Raw genomic sequence first — 18,384 nt, forward strand, 5'->3', positions numbered from 1 at the left:
GCTCTGTTGCTTCTTAGTCTAGAGCATCACGTGACACCCCCTCCCACTCAAATTATATAATTTTGCATTTCAGGGATAGCATGTGAAAAGAATAAAAGAATTTTATATATTACCAGTATGCAAGTTGCCTGCTGGGCAACCCACCAAGGCATGTGCTCCCAGCAGGCCCAGCAGTTGACTTACATGTTGCCAGGGAGACACTGCTGAAATTTGTGACATACTGTTATAGAAATATAAACATAACTTTTTTCAGTCTTTTTTACCTTCAGTGGGCGTATAGCCCTAACAACAGAAGTTCAAACATACCCATCTTTCAAGTATATACAATATAGAGTAGTCTATAAATAGGCTAAATATATTAAATATATAATAACTAAGGACCAAAAGCTATATTCCATGGTTTTAACTAACAGATAATACATGTTGCTCATATTGTTCATTATTGGGTGATGGCAGTAGATAATTTCCATGTGACCTTGACAGGTTTTGTAGCCAGCTGATAAATATTAATTTATTTGGTTCACTAGATTTGTTATAGGACTGCTCTGAGGCAGTCCTAGAATTACCTAGCTAACTTAGCCTATATTCAGTGATAACTGGCTATGGGGGTTATTTTCTAAGGCAATAGCTTGCTGGGAGCGGAGTTGGGAGGAGTCAGGGTGCCATTGGGTGCGAAAGCCGGCAGCGATAACACCATGGTGGTGCGATCGCTGCCGGCTTTCGCAGGCCTGCCTCCCCTTTGCCCTGTTACCCCCTGTTACCGCCGGGATTCACCATTCTCTGCGAGAATGGAAAATCCCAGCCTAAGTTAGCCAGATAACTTTGCTCCACCCAGGAATGCCTTTTTTATTCAGATAATTTGTTTTAGCTAAATAAAGACTTATCCAGCTAAACTTGGCCAGTCAGTTGGAGGAGTGGGAGAAGGATATATTTAAATGCTTGATTTCTCTGGCTACTGTAAGTCTGGGACTTAGCCAGACAAATTCTTTTGAATATGGACCTCATATAGTTTAATGTTAAGCACTAGTTTTAAGATTGTTTCAAGGCACTGTGATGGTGGCTCTTTTTGGAGCACTATTCATTACTTTTTTAGTGTTTCTTTTTTGTTCATACAAAAAATGTCAACCTTAGCTGTGAATTATGCCCTTATAAAACATAGAAATGTAGTTCTTTTTAATTTTTGTACCTTTAACTAGACTTGCTGTGAACAAAATATTTCCCCTGAAGATATTAAATCTTTTTTGTTTTTAGGCTTTCCTTCTTCTCTGCTCTGAAACACTCATTCTATTAAGTCCACCCACACATACAGTTAAGTTTGTCTTTTGAACTCAGCATACACTTTTCCATATTATTACTAAAGAAGTCCTTTTAATAGCATTTTTTGTCTTCAAAGCCATTCACATCACTTCAAAACATTTTTTTCTGTCTGAAACTTCTGTTCTTGGTTATTGCTGTCAGAGCAATACTGAAAGCGGCCAGGAGCAGGGGGGCTAAATCCAATCTGCTACCTGAGGCGAGGGATGGGATGACGCTCCCCCCCCCCCCCCCCCCCAAGCACGATGCAGGTCAAATCAACAAGATGGCCCTGGAAAGGCGAAGGCAAGGGTCCCCTTGGGATCTGGCTCTTTAGATGATTTGAAATGCTGTGGAAGTGGGCAGGCAGAGGTCAGATTTCATAGATAAGAATGTCAGTGATAATATTTCTTGGAAGCTGGGAACCCTATCATCTGCTTCCCAACTTTTCCTAGCATTTGCATCCTGGAATTTTGGAGATAAATGAATCGCAAGTGTTTGTGCATAGCGCAAACACTTGCGCTATGCACAAACACTAGTGCAAGAGTATTAAGCGCTCAGCAAATCTTACAGCCTCGCACCCATCCCCCCAGATCTCACCACGCACACAAATAAAAAAATTATGCATTTATAATATTTTATATGGAAAAAAGACACAATATGTGTAGGTGCAGGCCTCCCTTTTGCCTCCCCCCCCGTGCCTGCCTATCTGTCAATATATAATGAAGACACCAGACTTGTTCTCAATATAGAAAAACTTTATGTAGGTATATTATGGGTCGAAGCACAAGCTTAAGCAAACAAGGTGAACTTACATGAAACTCGAATACATTACATAACCGTTAACATAAATACATCATACATCGCAACTTCGCTCTAAGCTATGTGTTGTGTAAGGAAGGGGAGAGGGGTGACCATACTGTAGCACCATCGACTTTTTCTTGCTCCACATCCTTGCAATCCCGGCCATTGGAGCCATAGTCCGTTGGCATATGTCTTGGCTAGGGCCCCCTTTCCGTAGAAGTCCAGGACCCCTGACTTGCTGCTTGCTGTTCTTTGTGTAATTTTTTTCGACCCCAATCACCAGGTCTCAGAGCTGTTCAAGGCAAACTCATATTGAGGACTCTCTTGTTTTCCCTCCTTATCCTCTGGTCACCCCGCCTCGCACCCTGCTTGCACTGCGACTACCTGACTTCCCTACCATGTTGGGGGGGGGGGGGTGTGGGAGGGTGGAAATTGCTGCCAAGGCCAGTCGCCACTGCAAAAGTGGGGTTCTCTGGTGTGAGTGCCCCTTATCAGCTTGCCCTGGAACTAGCCTCCTCTCATCCGCTCTCCCCCTCCCCACTGTCCCTACATTACCTGCCTTTCCCTAAGGACCTCCCATTAATTCTTTCCCTGCCTCCCTTCTTCCCTCCTCCTAGCCTGTCTAATGTGTTTTAACCTGTCGGCTGCACAACCCATATTGTGCCTGCGCTGGACAACTGGGTCCGTAACGCAGAGGAACTTTCACATTACAGTTTTCTGATGTAAAAATATCACTTACAATAACAGGGATGTTATATTTACATGCAGTGCTGTGGTGACAATGAGGAAACCTTGCAAAAAAGACACTTGGAGTCCATAGGCCTATTGTAAAGTGTTTTGGGTTTGGGCTTGGCTCTCAGAAAGCCATGAATAAAGTACAATTACAATGAATATAGTAAACATCCCATACCAAAATGACACTAAATGCCAGCATTCAAACAGTAAGAACCCTATGCATGAAAATGTAATACTGCAAATATTACACCAGGCCCTAAAACACCAATATTATTAAGAAACACAGAACAAGCCAGGCTGCTATAGATCCCTACATAGAAACTACACAGTAGCAGAATACCTCACCTCCATCACACACCAGAACAAAGTCATACCCTTGCCAAATACAGAATAAAGTGACCATAAAGTCTAAAGATAAACGCACAGACAAAAACTGTACTGGAAATTGCAAAAAGCCAAACTCTGTATGTAATGCATCGGTGGAAAAAAAGAAACATAATTTTTCATAAAACAATAAAATCAGAAAATATAAAACAATCATAATAATAAAACCATACTAATAAAAAATACATATTTCAAGACAGCTGATGAATAGAATACCATTATATAATTAAATTCATATACAAATTTTTAAAAAGTTCCTAAAAGTCAATAAAATATTTCAAAACAGTAGAAACATCAAATAACATCCAATAACCCTTAAAACTAATAAGGATAAAAATATTCCCAGTTTTTCATACCTGGGAACTTTTGTTTTAGTCACCTTGAAATTTTCCTGGATTAGTGTAGAAAGGGGAGCTACACACAAACTTTGTCCACTTTCTCTCATAGACACACACTTTCTAATAAACGTATGCTTTTTCAAAACACACACTCACATGCATACATATACACATGCACTCAGTCACATACCCAGCATCCTTGGATGACATCACAAGCCTTGGTTTATAAAAGGCCCTATCTTGCTGCAGTCCTCACCTTGGCAACAGGTCTCCTACAGTCCTTGTAGTGCGAATTAATTCAGCGCCCCTGTCTTCAGTTCCTGGTTTCGTTCATCTTTGTCTCAGCTGTCTGCTCCTCCAATCTCCATTGTCCTTGTTCTTCAGTTCGTGTGGTCAGTTCTCCAAGTCTCCTGGTCGGCTCACCTGTTCTGCTCCTCGCCTCCCTGCCCTGACTATCCATCCTGCCTTCCCTTGAATGGATTACCAGTTTGACCTCTGCTTCCCTCCTGCATATCCCTTGATCACCGCCTGCCTCTGACCTCTGCCTGCCTCCTGGACATTCCTTGAATGCTGCCTGCCATTGATCTGAGCCAACCTCTGACTTCGCTTGTTCGTTCCAGCCTCTTCAATGGATCTCTTAACCATCAGCAGAGGCCCTCACTTAAGAACTGCTGGCCCCGGCACCCAAAGGCTCAACCCGAAGGGAACGTGGGCTGGTATAGGTGAAGCTCCAGTTGGACCTCTGCCTCATCCAACTCCAACTGACAGTGGGGACCTACAGGGTGGAGCCCTGCAGGTTTCTCCAACTCCACCTCAGTCCAAGGGACCACACCAACAAACTTGAAGAGCGCAAATCAAACTTGAGTTCAAATCCAGTTGCATCATAGCAATGTTGGATACAATTCATAATCCAATTAGAGAAAGTTCTTTTAGCAGCAGCTATGCCAAGTCTGTTTGAATCATAGGAGATAAATAGTTGCAGCGACATTCTGTGGGCCTGAGTCCAACACTTAAGGTAAACAAGGAACTTTTTCCAGTCCAATATGTGAAGAGCTTTCTCTCTGTCATGAGCATGAGATAAGAAAACAGGTAGTACTATTGATTGCTTTGTGTGGAAATGGGATACACTTTTGGCAAGATCTTGGGGTTCGTGCGAAGAACCACTTTAACATGGAAAATTGAAGGTACAATGATAATGCACCAGAGTTTGGAACTCACTCACTTAATGTGTGGAAGTGTCTTCCACCAGAAAAACAACTTTCCAAGTGAGATATTTTAGAGGCACAGATTCAAGAGATTCAAACGAAGATTGCACTAGGTAGGTGAGAACCACGTTGAGATTCCAGGGGACAGGAGGTTTGCGAACCGATGGATGTCTCTTTAAGAGGCCTCACATGAATTTGGAAATGAGGGGATGCATAGAAACAGGTACACTGTTTACTAGTGAATAGTAAGCCATAATGGCGCCAAGGTGTACTCACATTGAAGCTGTTGAAAACCAGATTGAGATAAAAAATGGAGATACAACAACACAACAGATATCTTGGTTCACATGAGAAGGGATCTAGGTTGTGAGACATATACCAGTTTGAACATCATTTTCATTTGAAAGAGTAACTATGTATTGTGGAAGATTTCCTTGTCAAGAGGAGTATATCTTCTGTTGGTCCACACAAAGCCTAAGGCACTAAGACCGTGCACTCAACATCCATACCATGAGGTTGAGAGACTGAAGAACATGGTGAAGAAGACATCCCCCCCCCCAAGACAGAAGACATGGATCATCTCCAAGATATATTGGGGGGCCTCATGGATATTTATGTTTGTCTTGGCCACGTCAGTGCAATGAGTATCATGGCAGCTCGGTCCTGCATGAGTCCTCACAATAAGTGTTAAAGAAAAAAAAGTGTACATGAGGCCTGTTCCCCAGGGTAGCAAAAAAGCATCTTGCATTTTGCATAGCGCACTGGGTAATATGGAGCAGAATTGACTTCATTTCCAGTTCTGTTCCTTTGCAAAGAGATTGATCCAAGGCTGGCCCCAAAGTTGAAACAGACGGTTTGCTATGGACTGCTGTAGTGACCACTTGTGAGGAAGGAAGATTCTGCTGAAGCAATCCGCTAGAGAATCTGCTATTCCAGGCAGGGAAGTGGCTTGTAGAGTGGCCTTATTGTCCATTGCCCATTGCCAAATGAGCAAGGTCTCCTGCCAAAGAATCCAGCAAAGTTTCCGTCTTGCTTATTCGCAAAAAACACGGCAACTTGATTGTCCATCCGAATCATGATGCTCTGGCCACGGATTTGATGTGTAAAGGCCCACAGGGCATTATTCATTGCTCGGAGTCCAAGGAATTTCTGAATCTTTCTGCACTATGTGTGTCAATGTTGGTGCTGATTACATCGATGATTGTGCCTTTGAATGCACAGAGGGTAGATTTGTTTGCTTTGATGCTCCATGCGTTGACGATGCTTGGTTCATTAAGCATTGCAGTGGTTTGTGCACCAGGCACTTCAAAGCGTTGTGTCCTGACCATTGCTCCAATGCACCATGCACTCTGATGCATGGTGCATTGGATGGCCCAAAGCATCATGCACCGGACATTCCAATGTGCCGTGCTTTGTTTTCTTCGATGCACCCTTTACGAGTACACTTTTTGATACATGCTGCATCAGGTCTGTCTTCTTTTTAGAACCGGTGCAGAGTACACCAAGTGCATGGAGGAGTCTTGATGCTTAGCCTTAGTAGGCAGTTTGACCAGCTCCTTGGAGTGAGGTCATTTAGGACTCGACGCACCTGGGCCATCCCAGTGGGAAGAAGCTCCAGACGAAGACTTGCTGTGGTAGCTCCAAGAAGAACTAGATGAGTGGTGACTTCTGTGAAGCATACCTGCTCTTACTTTGTGGCCAGAGGCTTGCAATCTTCGCCACTCGGGACCGCTGGGAGTGTAGGGACATTCTGACACAAGTCGTGCAATTGGGCAATCATAAACCGGATATAACAGATATAACATCGGTCATGGCTAACCATTATGAACATAATTTGGTCTCAGAAACAGGATTTGAAGCCACAAATGACTTTCTTAGCTGCCATGTTCCATAAGCTTCAAGGCAACAAAAATATTTTTTTTCTTGTTTTTTTTTTTAAGCCAAAAAGCTAAACAGCACTGAAAAGTGCTGTTGAACAGTGAGAATTAGAAAATCCAAATTTAGAGCAAAAATAAACAGGAGACTGTCTATGTAAAATGTGAACAAAAAACAAACTGAGGTAATGCCTGCACGGGAATTCCCACACATGCTCAGTAGAGCTAAAAGCTCCTCTAGCTTGGTGAGACAAGTCTGTTCGGTGCTACTGGATGACATCACTGGCTAATTCAGCCTGCTTATCAATGGAAAAATATTGTTTTGATTACACTTGCACGTTTAGAAGGAATTGTCTGCTAACTAAAATATCCTCTCTTACCAATCCCTGACAAGGAGCACAATGATTCTTCTACCATGCTCATAGAAAAAATGTGAATATATTGTTGTAAAGTTGAATAAGAGGTGAAGATGTGCTGAATTGTATCATAAATGATTTACAATGGTGGGAAAAGAAGCATCAATGGAAATAACAGGATAGAGAGCAAATGGATACAAGAAATGTGATTTACTTTGTTCTACTGTTGAAAGTCTTTCATAATGTATCAGTGGTAATTTGGCTACAAGGCAAGCACATGAAACTTTAGACAATCAGAAAAAGATAAAATATGTTTAGGGTCCTTTGTTTTCAGTTTAAATCGATTTTCACCCATAAATTCTTGGATTTTTCCAAAAGTGGAATCGGTTTAAGTCGATTTTCACCCTAATTTTAGGATGATTAAAGTGCAGCTCCAGAGCTGCAGATGCAGTGTCTCAAGGCCTCCAGCAACTGCAAGAAGCCAGTATGGATCAAAGCACCTGCAGGGTTTCACGTCCTGCCCCCCCACTTGTGACAGCGCTCACCCACCAGTGCCGCTGATGTGACATTTCAAGTCCCGTCTCTCCCTCCCCCCAGGCAGCCAAGGTGCCTTCTGCTTGGTGCTTCCAATGCAGCATTTGAAGCAGGCCATGGTCACCAGAAGCACCTCATAAGAGGCTCCCTGGCCCTGCACAAAAGCAGAAGTGCAGTGCTGCCAAGCACAGGAGCCACAGTAAGCATGCTGCTGAAGAAGAGAGAAAAAACCTGGAGGCACCACTAGTAAGGATGAATGTGGTTGCAATGAGGGAGGTGGGGAGAGATAGAGACATGCTAGGCAAGGGATGAGGTAGAGATAGGGATGCTGCTGAGTGGGAGAATCTGCTCAATATTGTTTTATTGTCCTGGCTTCTGACCACCGTAATAAACTCTGATATTTACCCAGAAAAATGAGTCATATTTTTTCACTAATTTTCTCCTGTTTTTGTTCTTGTCATAATAAACCCTGATAAATTCCCAGGAAAAATTGAAAAAATAAAAATGAAGGTCCTTAAATGTTACAGACTCAAAATACCTGCACAAATTAAACTGCATGACCCTGGCAAGGTAACCCAGATATTTCTGTTACTCTCTTTATACCTTTATGCTGAGACTAATCCTGCATATGCTAAATTATATTTCAAATTACTGTGATCAATCAACATTATTCTTAGATTAAATACATTTTCTAATACTGTTCTACATAGAAAATACCACATAGATATAATTAAAACTAAATATGTATCTGTGAAGGGGTGTATTTTGTTCACTTTCAGCCTTCCTGCTTAGTTTGGCTTAGATTTTCCCAGCTTGCCACGTGAACTCCATGTTTGTGCTTGTGCCTCTACTGCTTCCTTTGGCCTACTTCGTCCAAGTTCATTCCCCTCAAGGAAGGAGATTCAACTTCTAGCTGTTCCTTTCCTTCTTAATTCCCTGACTTTTCTAGCCTTCTAGATGGAACCAGAAGTGGTGAAGCTGTCCCTCCTTTACCAGAAGCTCTACCAATTAACACTATTTTCCTCTTCCTCATTTGGAAAACTTTATTATCATCCTGCACAAATTGTCCCTGGATGTCTGTTAGATTGCCTTCCTTTCTGCATATTTGGTATGTATATCCCCTTATCCAGGAAACTCACCTGGGGCAGTCCCGTGCCCCAGGTGAGTTTCCTGGAGTCCAGGAAACTCACCTGGGGCACGGGACTGCAAGGCAGGACACGGGACAAGACAAGTGCTGGTCTTACGCCTAAGCAGCCCCCTCCCCTGCAGGTTGAGCCCTTGGGTTCTGAGGGCCAGTACATCTCTGGGGTGACAGTACATTATAGTGATGAGTCCACACATGCAGGAACACGACTAGGCACAACAAGCCTTGGACATGGCAGGCAGACTTGGCAGGCAGGACAAAGCAAGGCTGGATATTAAGCAGGATCAGAAACTAGACAAGGTAAGGACAGAACAGACTGTCAATACCAACAAGCGAGACTACAGCAGGACTTAGACAAGGGAAACAAAGAACACAAAAGCCCAAAAGCAGCAAGGCTTGGAACACACAGAATAGGCCCAAAGGCTCAAGGCAGGATACAAGAGAGAACAGGCCAAACGGCCTCAAGACAGGAAATAAGGCAGGATAGGCCCAGAAGGCCCATAAGGCAAGGCAGAAGGCCCATAAGCCACAAGGCGAGGCAGAAGGCCCGTAGGCCACAAGGCAAGGCCACAAGACAAGACAAAAGCAAGTATCAGGTCACGGAGTCAGAAGTGACATCATGAGAAGACAAGGAGAAACAGACAAGGCAGGTTTACATAGGGCTGGGACTTTGTGTGGCAAGGGCAGTGAGCAGGAGCTTGGCAAGACTAGTGATGAATGCCTCTGTTGTTGGGGAGGTGTCATGAAAGTAGGATAAGGCTGCATAGCAGGCGAAATCCTAACACCTTATAATGTTTTATTGCTTTCACAGGAATCCCATATTGTTAAAATAACCACTGTGACAAATGGATAGCATTATTTTATAAGCCATTTTTATTTCTTAAGCTTTTCCCTTCATGGATAAAAAATAATCTATTACATAACAGGTAGATTTTAAAAGCTGGCACATATTGGCAGTTTTCCTGCATAACTTTACTGCTTGGTTCAAGCTCGTGTGGATCTTACAAGACAAAGAACCAAAGAGGTCCTGAACACGGGGGAGGGAGGAAAGGGGAGAGAGACACACACAATATGACACTCTATATATCTCCCACTATAAGAAGGGTACTTTCAACTCAGGGTGGGTTTTGGGGGGTGACAGTGTTACATTGGTCTGCCTAGGGCACAAGGGTCTGCAGACTCTTGTAATACTGTTCCCCCCCAAACCCACGCTGAGTTGAAAGTACCCCTCTTACAGTGGGAGATTTATAGAATGTTATATTGTCTCTCTCTCTCCCCCGCCCCCCCCCAATATGGTCACTTGTGCGAGCATGTAATTAAAATATGCGCATAAAGACTGCACACATAAGCTCGGCAGGGATATTTTAATTGATATGCATGTACTTGCATGAACGAAATAAAATTAAGTGTATCTCTGCTCATGTACCAATACATGCATTAATGGGTGCATGGACGCTCCTTTTAAAATTTACCTGTAAACGAATACCCTTAGAAAATATTAAGTAACATTTTTCTACATTCATTTATAAACCCCAATGATCCTATTTAATTCTTACCTCTGTTGAATACTTAACATTAAATTCCATTCCTGAGATCCCTGAATAGCAGCTAATAAAAGCAAGAAGCTATTCCGATGAATGCTTATAAATTTCTCAACTCTTTCTAAAAAAATGTCTTTTCCTGAAATATATAGTTGCTGGGTGTTCACTAATAAAAATGCAACACCTACATATAAAACAAAGGGAAAAACACTGTTTATTTGATGCTTTCATTCCCCCCTACACTCACATTTTTTAATCCCACTGTTTTTGGATCCCTCATCCCACTTCCTCAGACAGCATGCGGAACAACTGAAAGGGCTCTCACTGGCCAAAGAGCTGGCAAAGAGCCCCCTCTGATATACAGCCTCAGTGCTGCACGTTGGCCAGCAAGGATTGCCACAGTTAATACCAAAAATATTGCTAGGCAAGATATGAATGGATATATATAACACAATAAGTGAAATAGTTGTTAATGGACCATCATACCACCCTTGGTTTCAGAACGGAATTCATGTTCTTTTAAACCAGTCGGGTCCTATATAATCATCAGAACAGACGCAAGGGGTTTTTTTTAAATACAATTTTTTATCCACTCTTTTAGTAGTGAAATATGTACTTCCTCTTTAGTGTGTCCAACAGTTAATACCAGCCATCTTCCTACTCTTCTCAGATCTGAGTACACCACTATCATGCGTTAAGCAGGCTTTATGTGTGCCAACTGACAGGAGAGTCAAACCCATATTTCCCATGCTGCAGCTCTCTGGCTTGAGCCATAGGGCCAGCACCAACTCTTCTTTCAAGTTATTTTACAATTTTCTAGTTCTTAAAGGATATTAGTAAACACAAAATCACCATGTTCCAAAATATAATTAAATACTGGGGTTACTGATTTCTGTTTACCTACACAAACTGTTTAATTTTAATAAAATATGCAACCCTTTGCCCACCTATGATAAGAAGTACAAACCCAGGTCTTAAAAAATTATTTCCTCTGTTAATCACAGAAATGTTAGCACAGAAGTCATACTTACATCATAACTTCTATTGATAATGTTAATATTTTACTGTACCAGAAAGAGAGAAAATAATGGATCCAATTTCCACAGAATCTGAAAAGCGAACTCTATGGTGTTGGCTCTGTAAAGATATTGCCACTTCATGATTCTGTATACACATATATAAAAAAACAAAAAAAGAAAACACAAAGTACGTTCTTACTGTAAAAAAAAAAAAGGTCAGTCCATACTGCCATGGGCCAGGGGGAGAAACTGACACCTGAAATGTGCTGTAATTATTGATAGTGTTTAGTGCTGAAATGCTATTTCTAATATGATCTGTTGAAATAAGATAACAGAGGACATGTCATATCAGGCAATAACAGTAATTTGCTTAATTTCCAACGTGACTTTTTCTAGCAAATTCAATTTATTTTTTAATATTAATAGTGCCCTAAACCAGGGCACTTTTCAACTATTAAGGCCGAATTTTAAAAACCCTGTGCATGCAGAATCGGGGACGCATGCATGTTATAAAATCAGCATGCCAGCAACCACGTGCACATGGATGCCCATACGGAACTTTGAAAGTTACTGTACCTGCGTGAAAGCATGAGTTTGTGCCTCCAAAAGGGCTTCTTTTTTTAGGTGTTTATAATTCATGGCCTTGATATTCAAAGCTGAACAGTAACCTAAGTACCTGATTCACTAAATGTTTTCTTCTTAGACACAAAATGAGAGAAAAACCTTAATGAATCTGGCCCTAAATTAGCCGGATAAGAGTTATCTGGCTAACTTATATGGGATATTCAGCAGCATAGCTATGCTGAATAGCCCCATAGTAATCACCACTCATCCGGATAAATAATATTCAGCTAAGTTTAGACCTGCTATTGAGCAGCTGGATAAGTCCAAACATCAGCACATCCGGCTACAATAGATGCATAAATAACTTCTCCCCAATCCATCCATTGCCTGTCCATTAGATATCTGGCTAGCTATTTAGGTGAATTAATACTTATCCAGCTAAGTGGCAATCACTGAACATAGCAGGATATTCAGCAGCCGCCGCTTAGCCAAATAAGTTACTACTTATCTGGTTAAGTAGTGCTGAATATCGGCCTCTGTAAATTTAGATATTTATGTTCAAGCTAATTAGGGGTTCTTTGAGAGAACAACAAAATCAATGTATATTGGTGCTTTTGTGGTAGACATGCTATTGCTGGGTACGTTTTAGAGATGAATTAAATACAAGCATTTGTGCAGCTGAGGAGTCATCAGCCACAGCGTAGGGTGACCAAGGAAGCTTTTATGCAGCACAGCAGACCTGAATGCTGAAGGGAGTGTAGCACTCAGCTGGCTACAGTCAAAGAGAAGAGGTCAGGAGGGGAGAATGAATGTGAGAGAACCGGAGATGTGCTTGAAGAGAGTGGGGAGAGGGGAATAAGTGTGAGGGGGCCAGGGAAGTGCTTGGAGGGTGTGGGGGGGGGGGGAGTGAGTGTGAGGGAGCCAGAAATGTGCTTGGAGGGGGTGAGGAGGGGGGAATGAGTATGAGGGGCTGGTTTTTTTTTATTTGTTCCACAACATTTTTTATGTCATCTAATTATGTTTTTTTTTATTTCTTCTCCCTGCAGAAGATCACCTTTGTAAGAAAGCCTGTCTATACCTGCTGACTACAGGTAAAAAATAATGTGACATGGAAACCTGTAATGGTGTTTTTTAATTTGTTCTACAACCACTTTTGATTTCATCTAATTTTTTTTCTCATGTGTTTTGGCTTGTTTTTTTCGGAAAATAGCACTTGTTCTTTCATGATTAGGTTAGAAGGTTAGAAGGTTTTTTGAGTTTCATTTTTGGCCTACCTAAGTGTGGATCCATCCAAGATCCTCCAGTGCAGGTTAGGGCTCCACTGCTGTTCTCTCCTACAGAGGTGCAGAGTGGTTGTCAGGGACTAATTTGGATTTTGGACTTTTGCTTGTTGAACACCTGGGCCTTTCCAGGACTCAGGAAGTGGAGAACCCTGTATTCAGGATGCGCAGGGATAGGGAATGCCTACTCCTAAAGTGGTGGTGGGGATCCAAAGAAGTTAAGTTTGAAGACCTGAGAGGAAGCATCTTTTTTGACATTCTTCCTACTCATCTATGGACCTGTGAGCCCTGCAGTTCCATCTAGGATCCCTCCTATCAGGGATCCCCATCAAGGCAAAGGACATCTAAATGTGAGTAAGAAATCATCTATAACAGAAGGACACCCATCTGAAGTCTTCACAACCCCTGGGGAGAAAGAGAGAAAATCACTCTCTATGCAGAGACAGTTTTTGCAATCTGGGAAGGGTTTTCCAGTCTACTAAAGGGGCTCTGACCAAAGGAGTATCACCATTTAATCTAAGCCAGGAGGGTGGCTGGATTCCTGACCTGTTCAAAGAGACACACTGTCAATTACATTTATCGTGCCATCAATCCATCATTGTCTACAGGGGCGGATTGCACTATCGGGGGATCGGGCATCCCCCGGTGGGCTGGTCGCTCTAGTCATGTGGTCTGCCGAGCGCGGCTGTGACAGAGCCGCGCTCGGCAGACCACGTGGCATCTCCTGGACGGCGAATCCCCGGGCCGGTCGTCATCGGGAATCCGCCCCTGATTGTCTACAGTAAAGTTTTTATTTTGGACACTAATCCAGTGGTCCGTGCATCTTCTTTGGGCACACAGTACAGAGTGTAAAAATTCATCTCACCCAGGGAATTTAAGGGAGGAAGTCAGTCACACCGCACTGGGACTTGAAAGGACCTATTTCTTCCCCCAGTCGAAAGGATCCACATCTTGGGAGTTAAGGGAAGAAGAAGATCTAGTCAAGGTCCTTGCCCCAAAGAGATTACAAATACTGTTATGGCCCCATTGGGTAGCAGTCCGCATCTGGGGATGGGGTTCAATATTTGTTAGGAACAGAATAAGCTCCTTACGGGTGCTTACAGAAACCTTACACTTATATTTCCTATCAATAAAAACGTCTCATTCTGTTTGAAAAAGAAATTGCAAATATATTCATATGCAAAAAGATGCATTCTATTAGTAAGTTCTAGCTTACTTCAAATATAAATGCCTTCAGGTCATCAGGGTCAGCTGATCTGGTCTTCCTCTCAACTCTGGAACATGCAATGGGATTTAAGGCAAAACAGGCTCAAGCCTGTCAATATTTAAGCACATAATTTTGATGTTACACATGAATCACAAGTCAGACCACTTCATTTGCCCAATTTATTTTACTACAGCTATCCAACTGTCACCAAAAATCCGGACCAACCTGGCAAACAAACTAGCAACTACGGATCCTTTTATATCTATATATCTATCTATCTATATAGATAGATATATCTATATATCTATATATATATATCTATATATCTATCTATATATAGATAGATAGATAGATAGATAGATAGATAGATATATACTGTGGAACTACGAAAACTTCCTGTCTGTGAGCAATGACGAACTCCATTACAGATACCTGCAGCGAAGAGCTAAGTATAACCGTCGTCTTCCAACGGGCGGTCTCCTTCACCTCACTCTCCACCGTTTCTCTTGTTAGCTCCATACTCGGCCCGCCAAAAGCAAGGTCCTAGTGCGCATGCGTAACACCGTTGCTCAGTAGGCGGTTGTCCCGCCAAATCTGGCTGCTTTTTAAATTTGTAGGTGGCTTTTTCTTTCTGCACTGGGTTTTCTACCGCGCTGTTGCCGACAATGAGCCGCGACCCCCGTCCCTTCTTGCTTTGCATTCAGCTCTAGTCGACACCGTGGAAAGGAGGGGAGGATGCTTAGCGCGTGCTGCCTGCCGGAGTTCAACTGCTGCTTTCTGTCCCACAGTGATTAAATCATTTGTACCTGCGCTTTGCGGCCCTCTGCTGCTCTTAGATACAGTGCATCTGTACTCTGATCTGCACTGGACCGAATTGTTTTGGGAAGCGGCTGAATTTTATAAAGCATGCATAAATAAATAAACTGCAGGCTTTCCTGGCTGTTGAACGCAAGGAAGGTTTGTGCATTGGGCTCAGATAAAATAATTCGAGTGTAGTAAAAAAAACATTTAACCATTGTTATTGCAGATTGTATTATTTTTTTATTCATGATGATATAGGGTTGCCCACCTGGCTGACAGGGATTATCTACTCCTGGGTTTACCCCTTGTATGCGGGGACTTCTAGTCTTATATTTACATTCTTGACATGTAATTGAATAAATCCTAGCCAGGATCAGTGCTCTAGGGCAGTGGCATAGCGAGGGGTTGGCGGGATGGGCGGCCGCCCCGGGCGCCGGGTCTAAGGGGGTGCCAAAACGCATGAGGGATATGCTCTAGGACAGCGATTCTCAACCGGTGTGTCTCGACACACAAATGTGTCACCAAGCACCGGCTGGTGTGTCGCGTGCTCCCGGTCTCTCCCGCTGCTCTTCCTTCCCTGCTGCCGTTGCCTCCGGGCTATCAGCACGTTCAAGTCCAGTGGGAACGGCAGCAGTGCTAAAAGAAGCAGTGGCACCCGTGGCTGGCCTTTTATTCTTCCCGCGCCGCCACCCCCCCCCGTGACCCGGAACAGGAAGTGATATGCGGTGCGCGGGAAGGAGAAAGAGCCGTGCCGCGTGATAAAGTAGGAGCGGCGGCTGCAGCATCGGCCCCCAAGCAATTGAAGCAGCCGGTAATCAAGAAAGGAGACAGCAGCTTGAGCATTGATGGAGGGAGGGGGCGCCGAAGAAGTCTCTTGCCCCGGGCGCCAAATTGTCTAGCTACACCACTGCTCTAGGGTGACTCAAGCCAGTTGGCAGACCTATGACATATAGTGTGAATATGCAGACCACCCTGCCAGAATGCTGTTGGCAGAGAGAAGGGGCAGGAGTGGGGTAGCTAACTATAGTTAAGGATGGACCGTCCCTGGTGTTGGTGAAGGAATGAGGGAACAGAAGATGCTATGAGAACAGTGGATCAGACAACATGTTGAGAAGGGTGTCCTAGGCAGGGGCGGTTATATAATGAGGCAAGGTGTGGCAGCAAAATCTGGGAAGTGACCAAGAGGTGGTCCCAAAAATTTTACGGCAGCCACCGCACTTTGTCTAAGTGCCTGCAGCTGGATGTGAGGACCAGTTGGCGTGGCCGTGGCGGAGCCCATCCCAATGCGGCCAAAAAATTATGGCGAGATGGATCCCATGTCACCAAGGCCGGCCCAGCAGGACCTCAGGAGCATCGTGACTGCAGTGAAGCCAGACGTCTAGTCCTACTAATGCTTAAAGAGGAGCATGGCCACAGCCAGAAGAATAGACCAGGAGAAGCCTGAGTGTGTATGAGAGTGACAGCCTGTGTGTGTGAATGAAAGTGGGAGCCTGTGTGCATGGGTGTGTTAGAATAAGACAGAGTCTGTGCTGATGTTTGAGAGAGCATGTATATGAGCCTGTATGCATGTGTGAGTGTGAGTGAGAGAGCTTGTATGCATGTGTAAAGGAGGAGTGCATGTGAGAGCTTGAATGTATGTGAGAGAAAAGGTGTGTGTAACAGCCTGAATGAATGTGTGTCTGAGAGCCTGTAAGCATGTGTGAATGCACATGAGAGAGAAAGTGAAAGAAAGCCCTTATGTATGTGTGAGTGCATGTGAGAGAGAAGGGGTGTGAGTACATGTGAGAGCCTGTATACAGTTGTGTAGGGGGAGAGAGCCTATGTATGTGAGAGGGTATGAGCGCATTGGTGTGTATGAGAGAAGGTGTATGTAAGTGTGTGTGTAAAAGAGAGATGATAAAGTTTGTGTAGCCCCCTTCTGCCCAACACTCTCAGGGTGACTGGAAATCAAAAGATTCCAGGTAGGAAGAGCAAAGAATTTTCTATTTGTATTAGTTTTAATTTTGGGTGTTATTTGATGTCTATTGTTTTGAAATATTTTATTGGTTTTTAAGACCATTTTGAAAATATTTGAGTTTATTTATTGAATGATATTCTGTTTGTCAACTGTTTTGAAATTATTTATTTTTTCTGTTAGTATAGTTTTACTATTATGATAGATGTGTTATATTTTTTGATTTTATTATTGTTTTATGAGCAGTAATGGTGTTTCTGTTGCACTACATACAAAGTGTTACGTGTTCTGTCCGCAGCAGACCCGCGGCACAGCCCCTCACCTTTCCACAGGGACTCCAGCCTCTGGTTCCTCCTCGCTGGCAGTGGTGGGCCACTAGCTCTGTCCTCGGGCCTCCCCCGGTGCCTCTGGCTCTGCCACAGTCCCCGGTGTTCTCGGTCCTGCTTCCACTGCTCGTCGGGCCTCTCCGCATAGCCTGCGGAGAGACGCCACTACCCGCACCACGCCCCTCCCTAGGTGCGCGCATCGCTGATCCTTAAGTAGGGACAGCAGCGGGAACCTAACCACAGCCCTGGATGATGACGTCAACCTATTCATAGTAGTTAAACTCAGGCTCCGCTCCATAGCGTTGCCTTTGTAACAGGTCTCCTCGCTGGTCGTTGTTACTAAGTGATTCGTCTCTTCTCTGCGTTCCTGTTCCTCGTTGTTCCTGTTTCCTTGTTCCTGCCCTGCTTATGCTTTGGATTGACTACACGGACTTTGACTCTGCTTCGCCTGACTACGCTACAGCCTATCTCTAGAGCCAGACCTCTGCTTCGCCCAACTACACTACAGCCTATCTCCGGTCCCAGACCTCTGCTTCGCCCGACTACGCTACAGCCTATCTCCAGACCCAGACCTCTGCTTCGCCCGACTACGCTACAGCCTATCTCCGGAACCAGACCTCTGCTTCGCTCGACTACGCTACAGCCTATCTCCGGACCCAGACCTCTGCTTCGCCCGACTACGCTACAGCCTATCTCCGGAACCAGACCTCTGCTTCGCCCGACTATGCTACAGCCTATCTCCGGAACCAGACCTCTGCTTTGTCCGACTATGCTCTTGACTATCTCCGTGATCAGACCTCAGCTTTGCTTGACTACGCTCTTGACCATCTCCGTGATCAGACCTCAGCCTTGCTTGCCACCGCCTCTGAATCGCCGCCAGCCCTGACTCAAGCCTACCATTGGACACCTCTTCTGCCTACTCCCTGGATGTGGATTCACCAGGCTTCGGCCTACCTTTCCTCGAGCGCCCTCTGTCTGCCTTCATTCCATTGGCGCCCGAGTTTCCAGGACATTATCCAGTCCAG

At 44.0% G+C, this 18,384-nt stretch overlaps 1 protein-coding gene across 3 annotated transcripts in view; it reads right to left on the reverse strand.

The window, feature by feature from the left end:
- C10H1orf146 (chromosome 10 C1orf146 homolog) overlaps positions 1-15,013 on the reverse strand; it is a 36,818-nt gene extending 21,805 nt beyond the window's left edge. For 2 of the 3 annotated variants that reach the window (XR_003858886.1, XM_029617691.1), the window contains exons 1-3: positions 14,711-15,013; positions 11,279-11,372; positions 10,224-10,392 (exon numbers count right to left, since the gene is read on the reverse strand). Coding sequence is in view for 2 of the 3 variants with exons in the window: in XM_029617691.1 (XP_029473551.1) it covers positions 10,224-10,392; positions 11,279-11,372; positions 14,711-14,797 (350 nt within the window). In the remaining variant the exon portion in view is untranslated. The remainder of the gene's footprint in view (positions 1-10,223; positions 10,393-11,278; positions 11,373-14,710) is intronic. The other variant, XM_029617690.1, reaches the window with a different exon arrangement.
- Between the last annotated feature and the right edge of the window lie 3,371 nt (positions 15,014-18,384).

This window comes from Rhinatrema bivittatum, chromosome 10 (genome assembly GCF_901001135.1).
Source record: "Rhinatrema bivittatum chromosome 10, aRhiBiv1.1, whole genome shotgun sequence".
Taxonomy (NCBI): Eukaryota; Metazoa; Chordata; class Amphibia; order Gymnophiona; family Rhinatrematidae; genus Rhinatrema; species Rhinatrema bivittatum.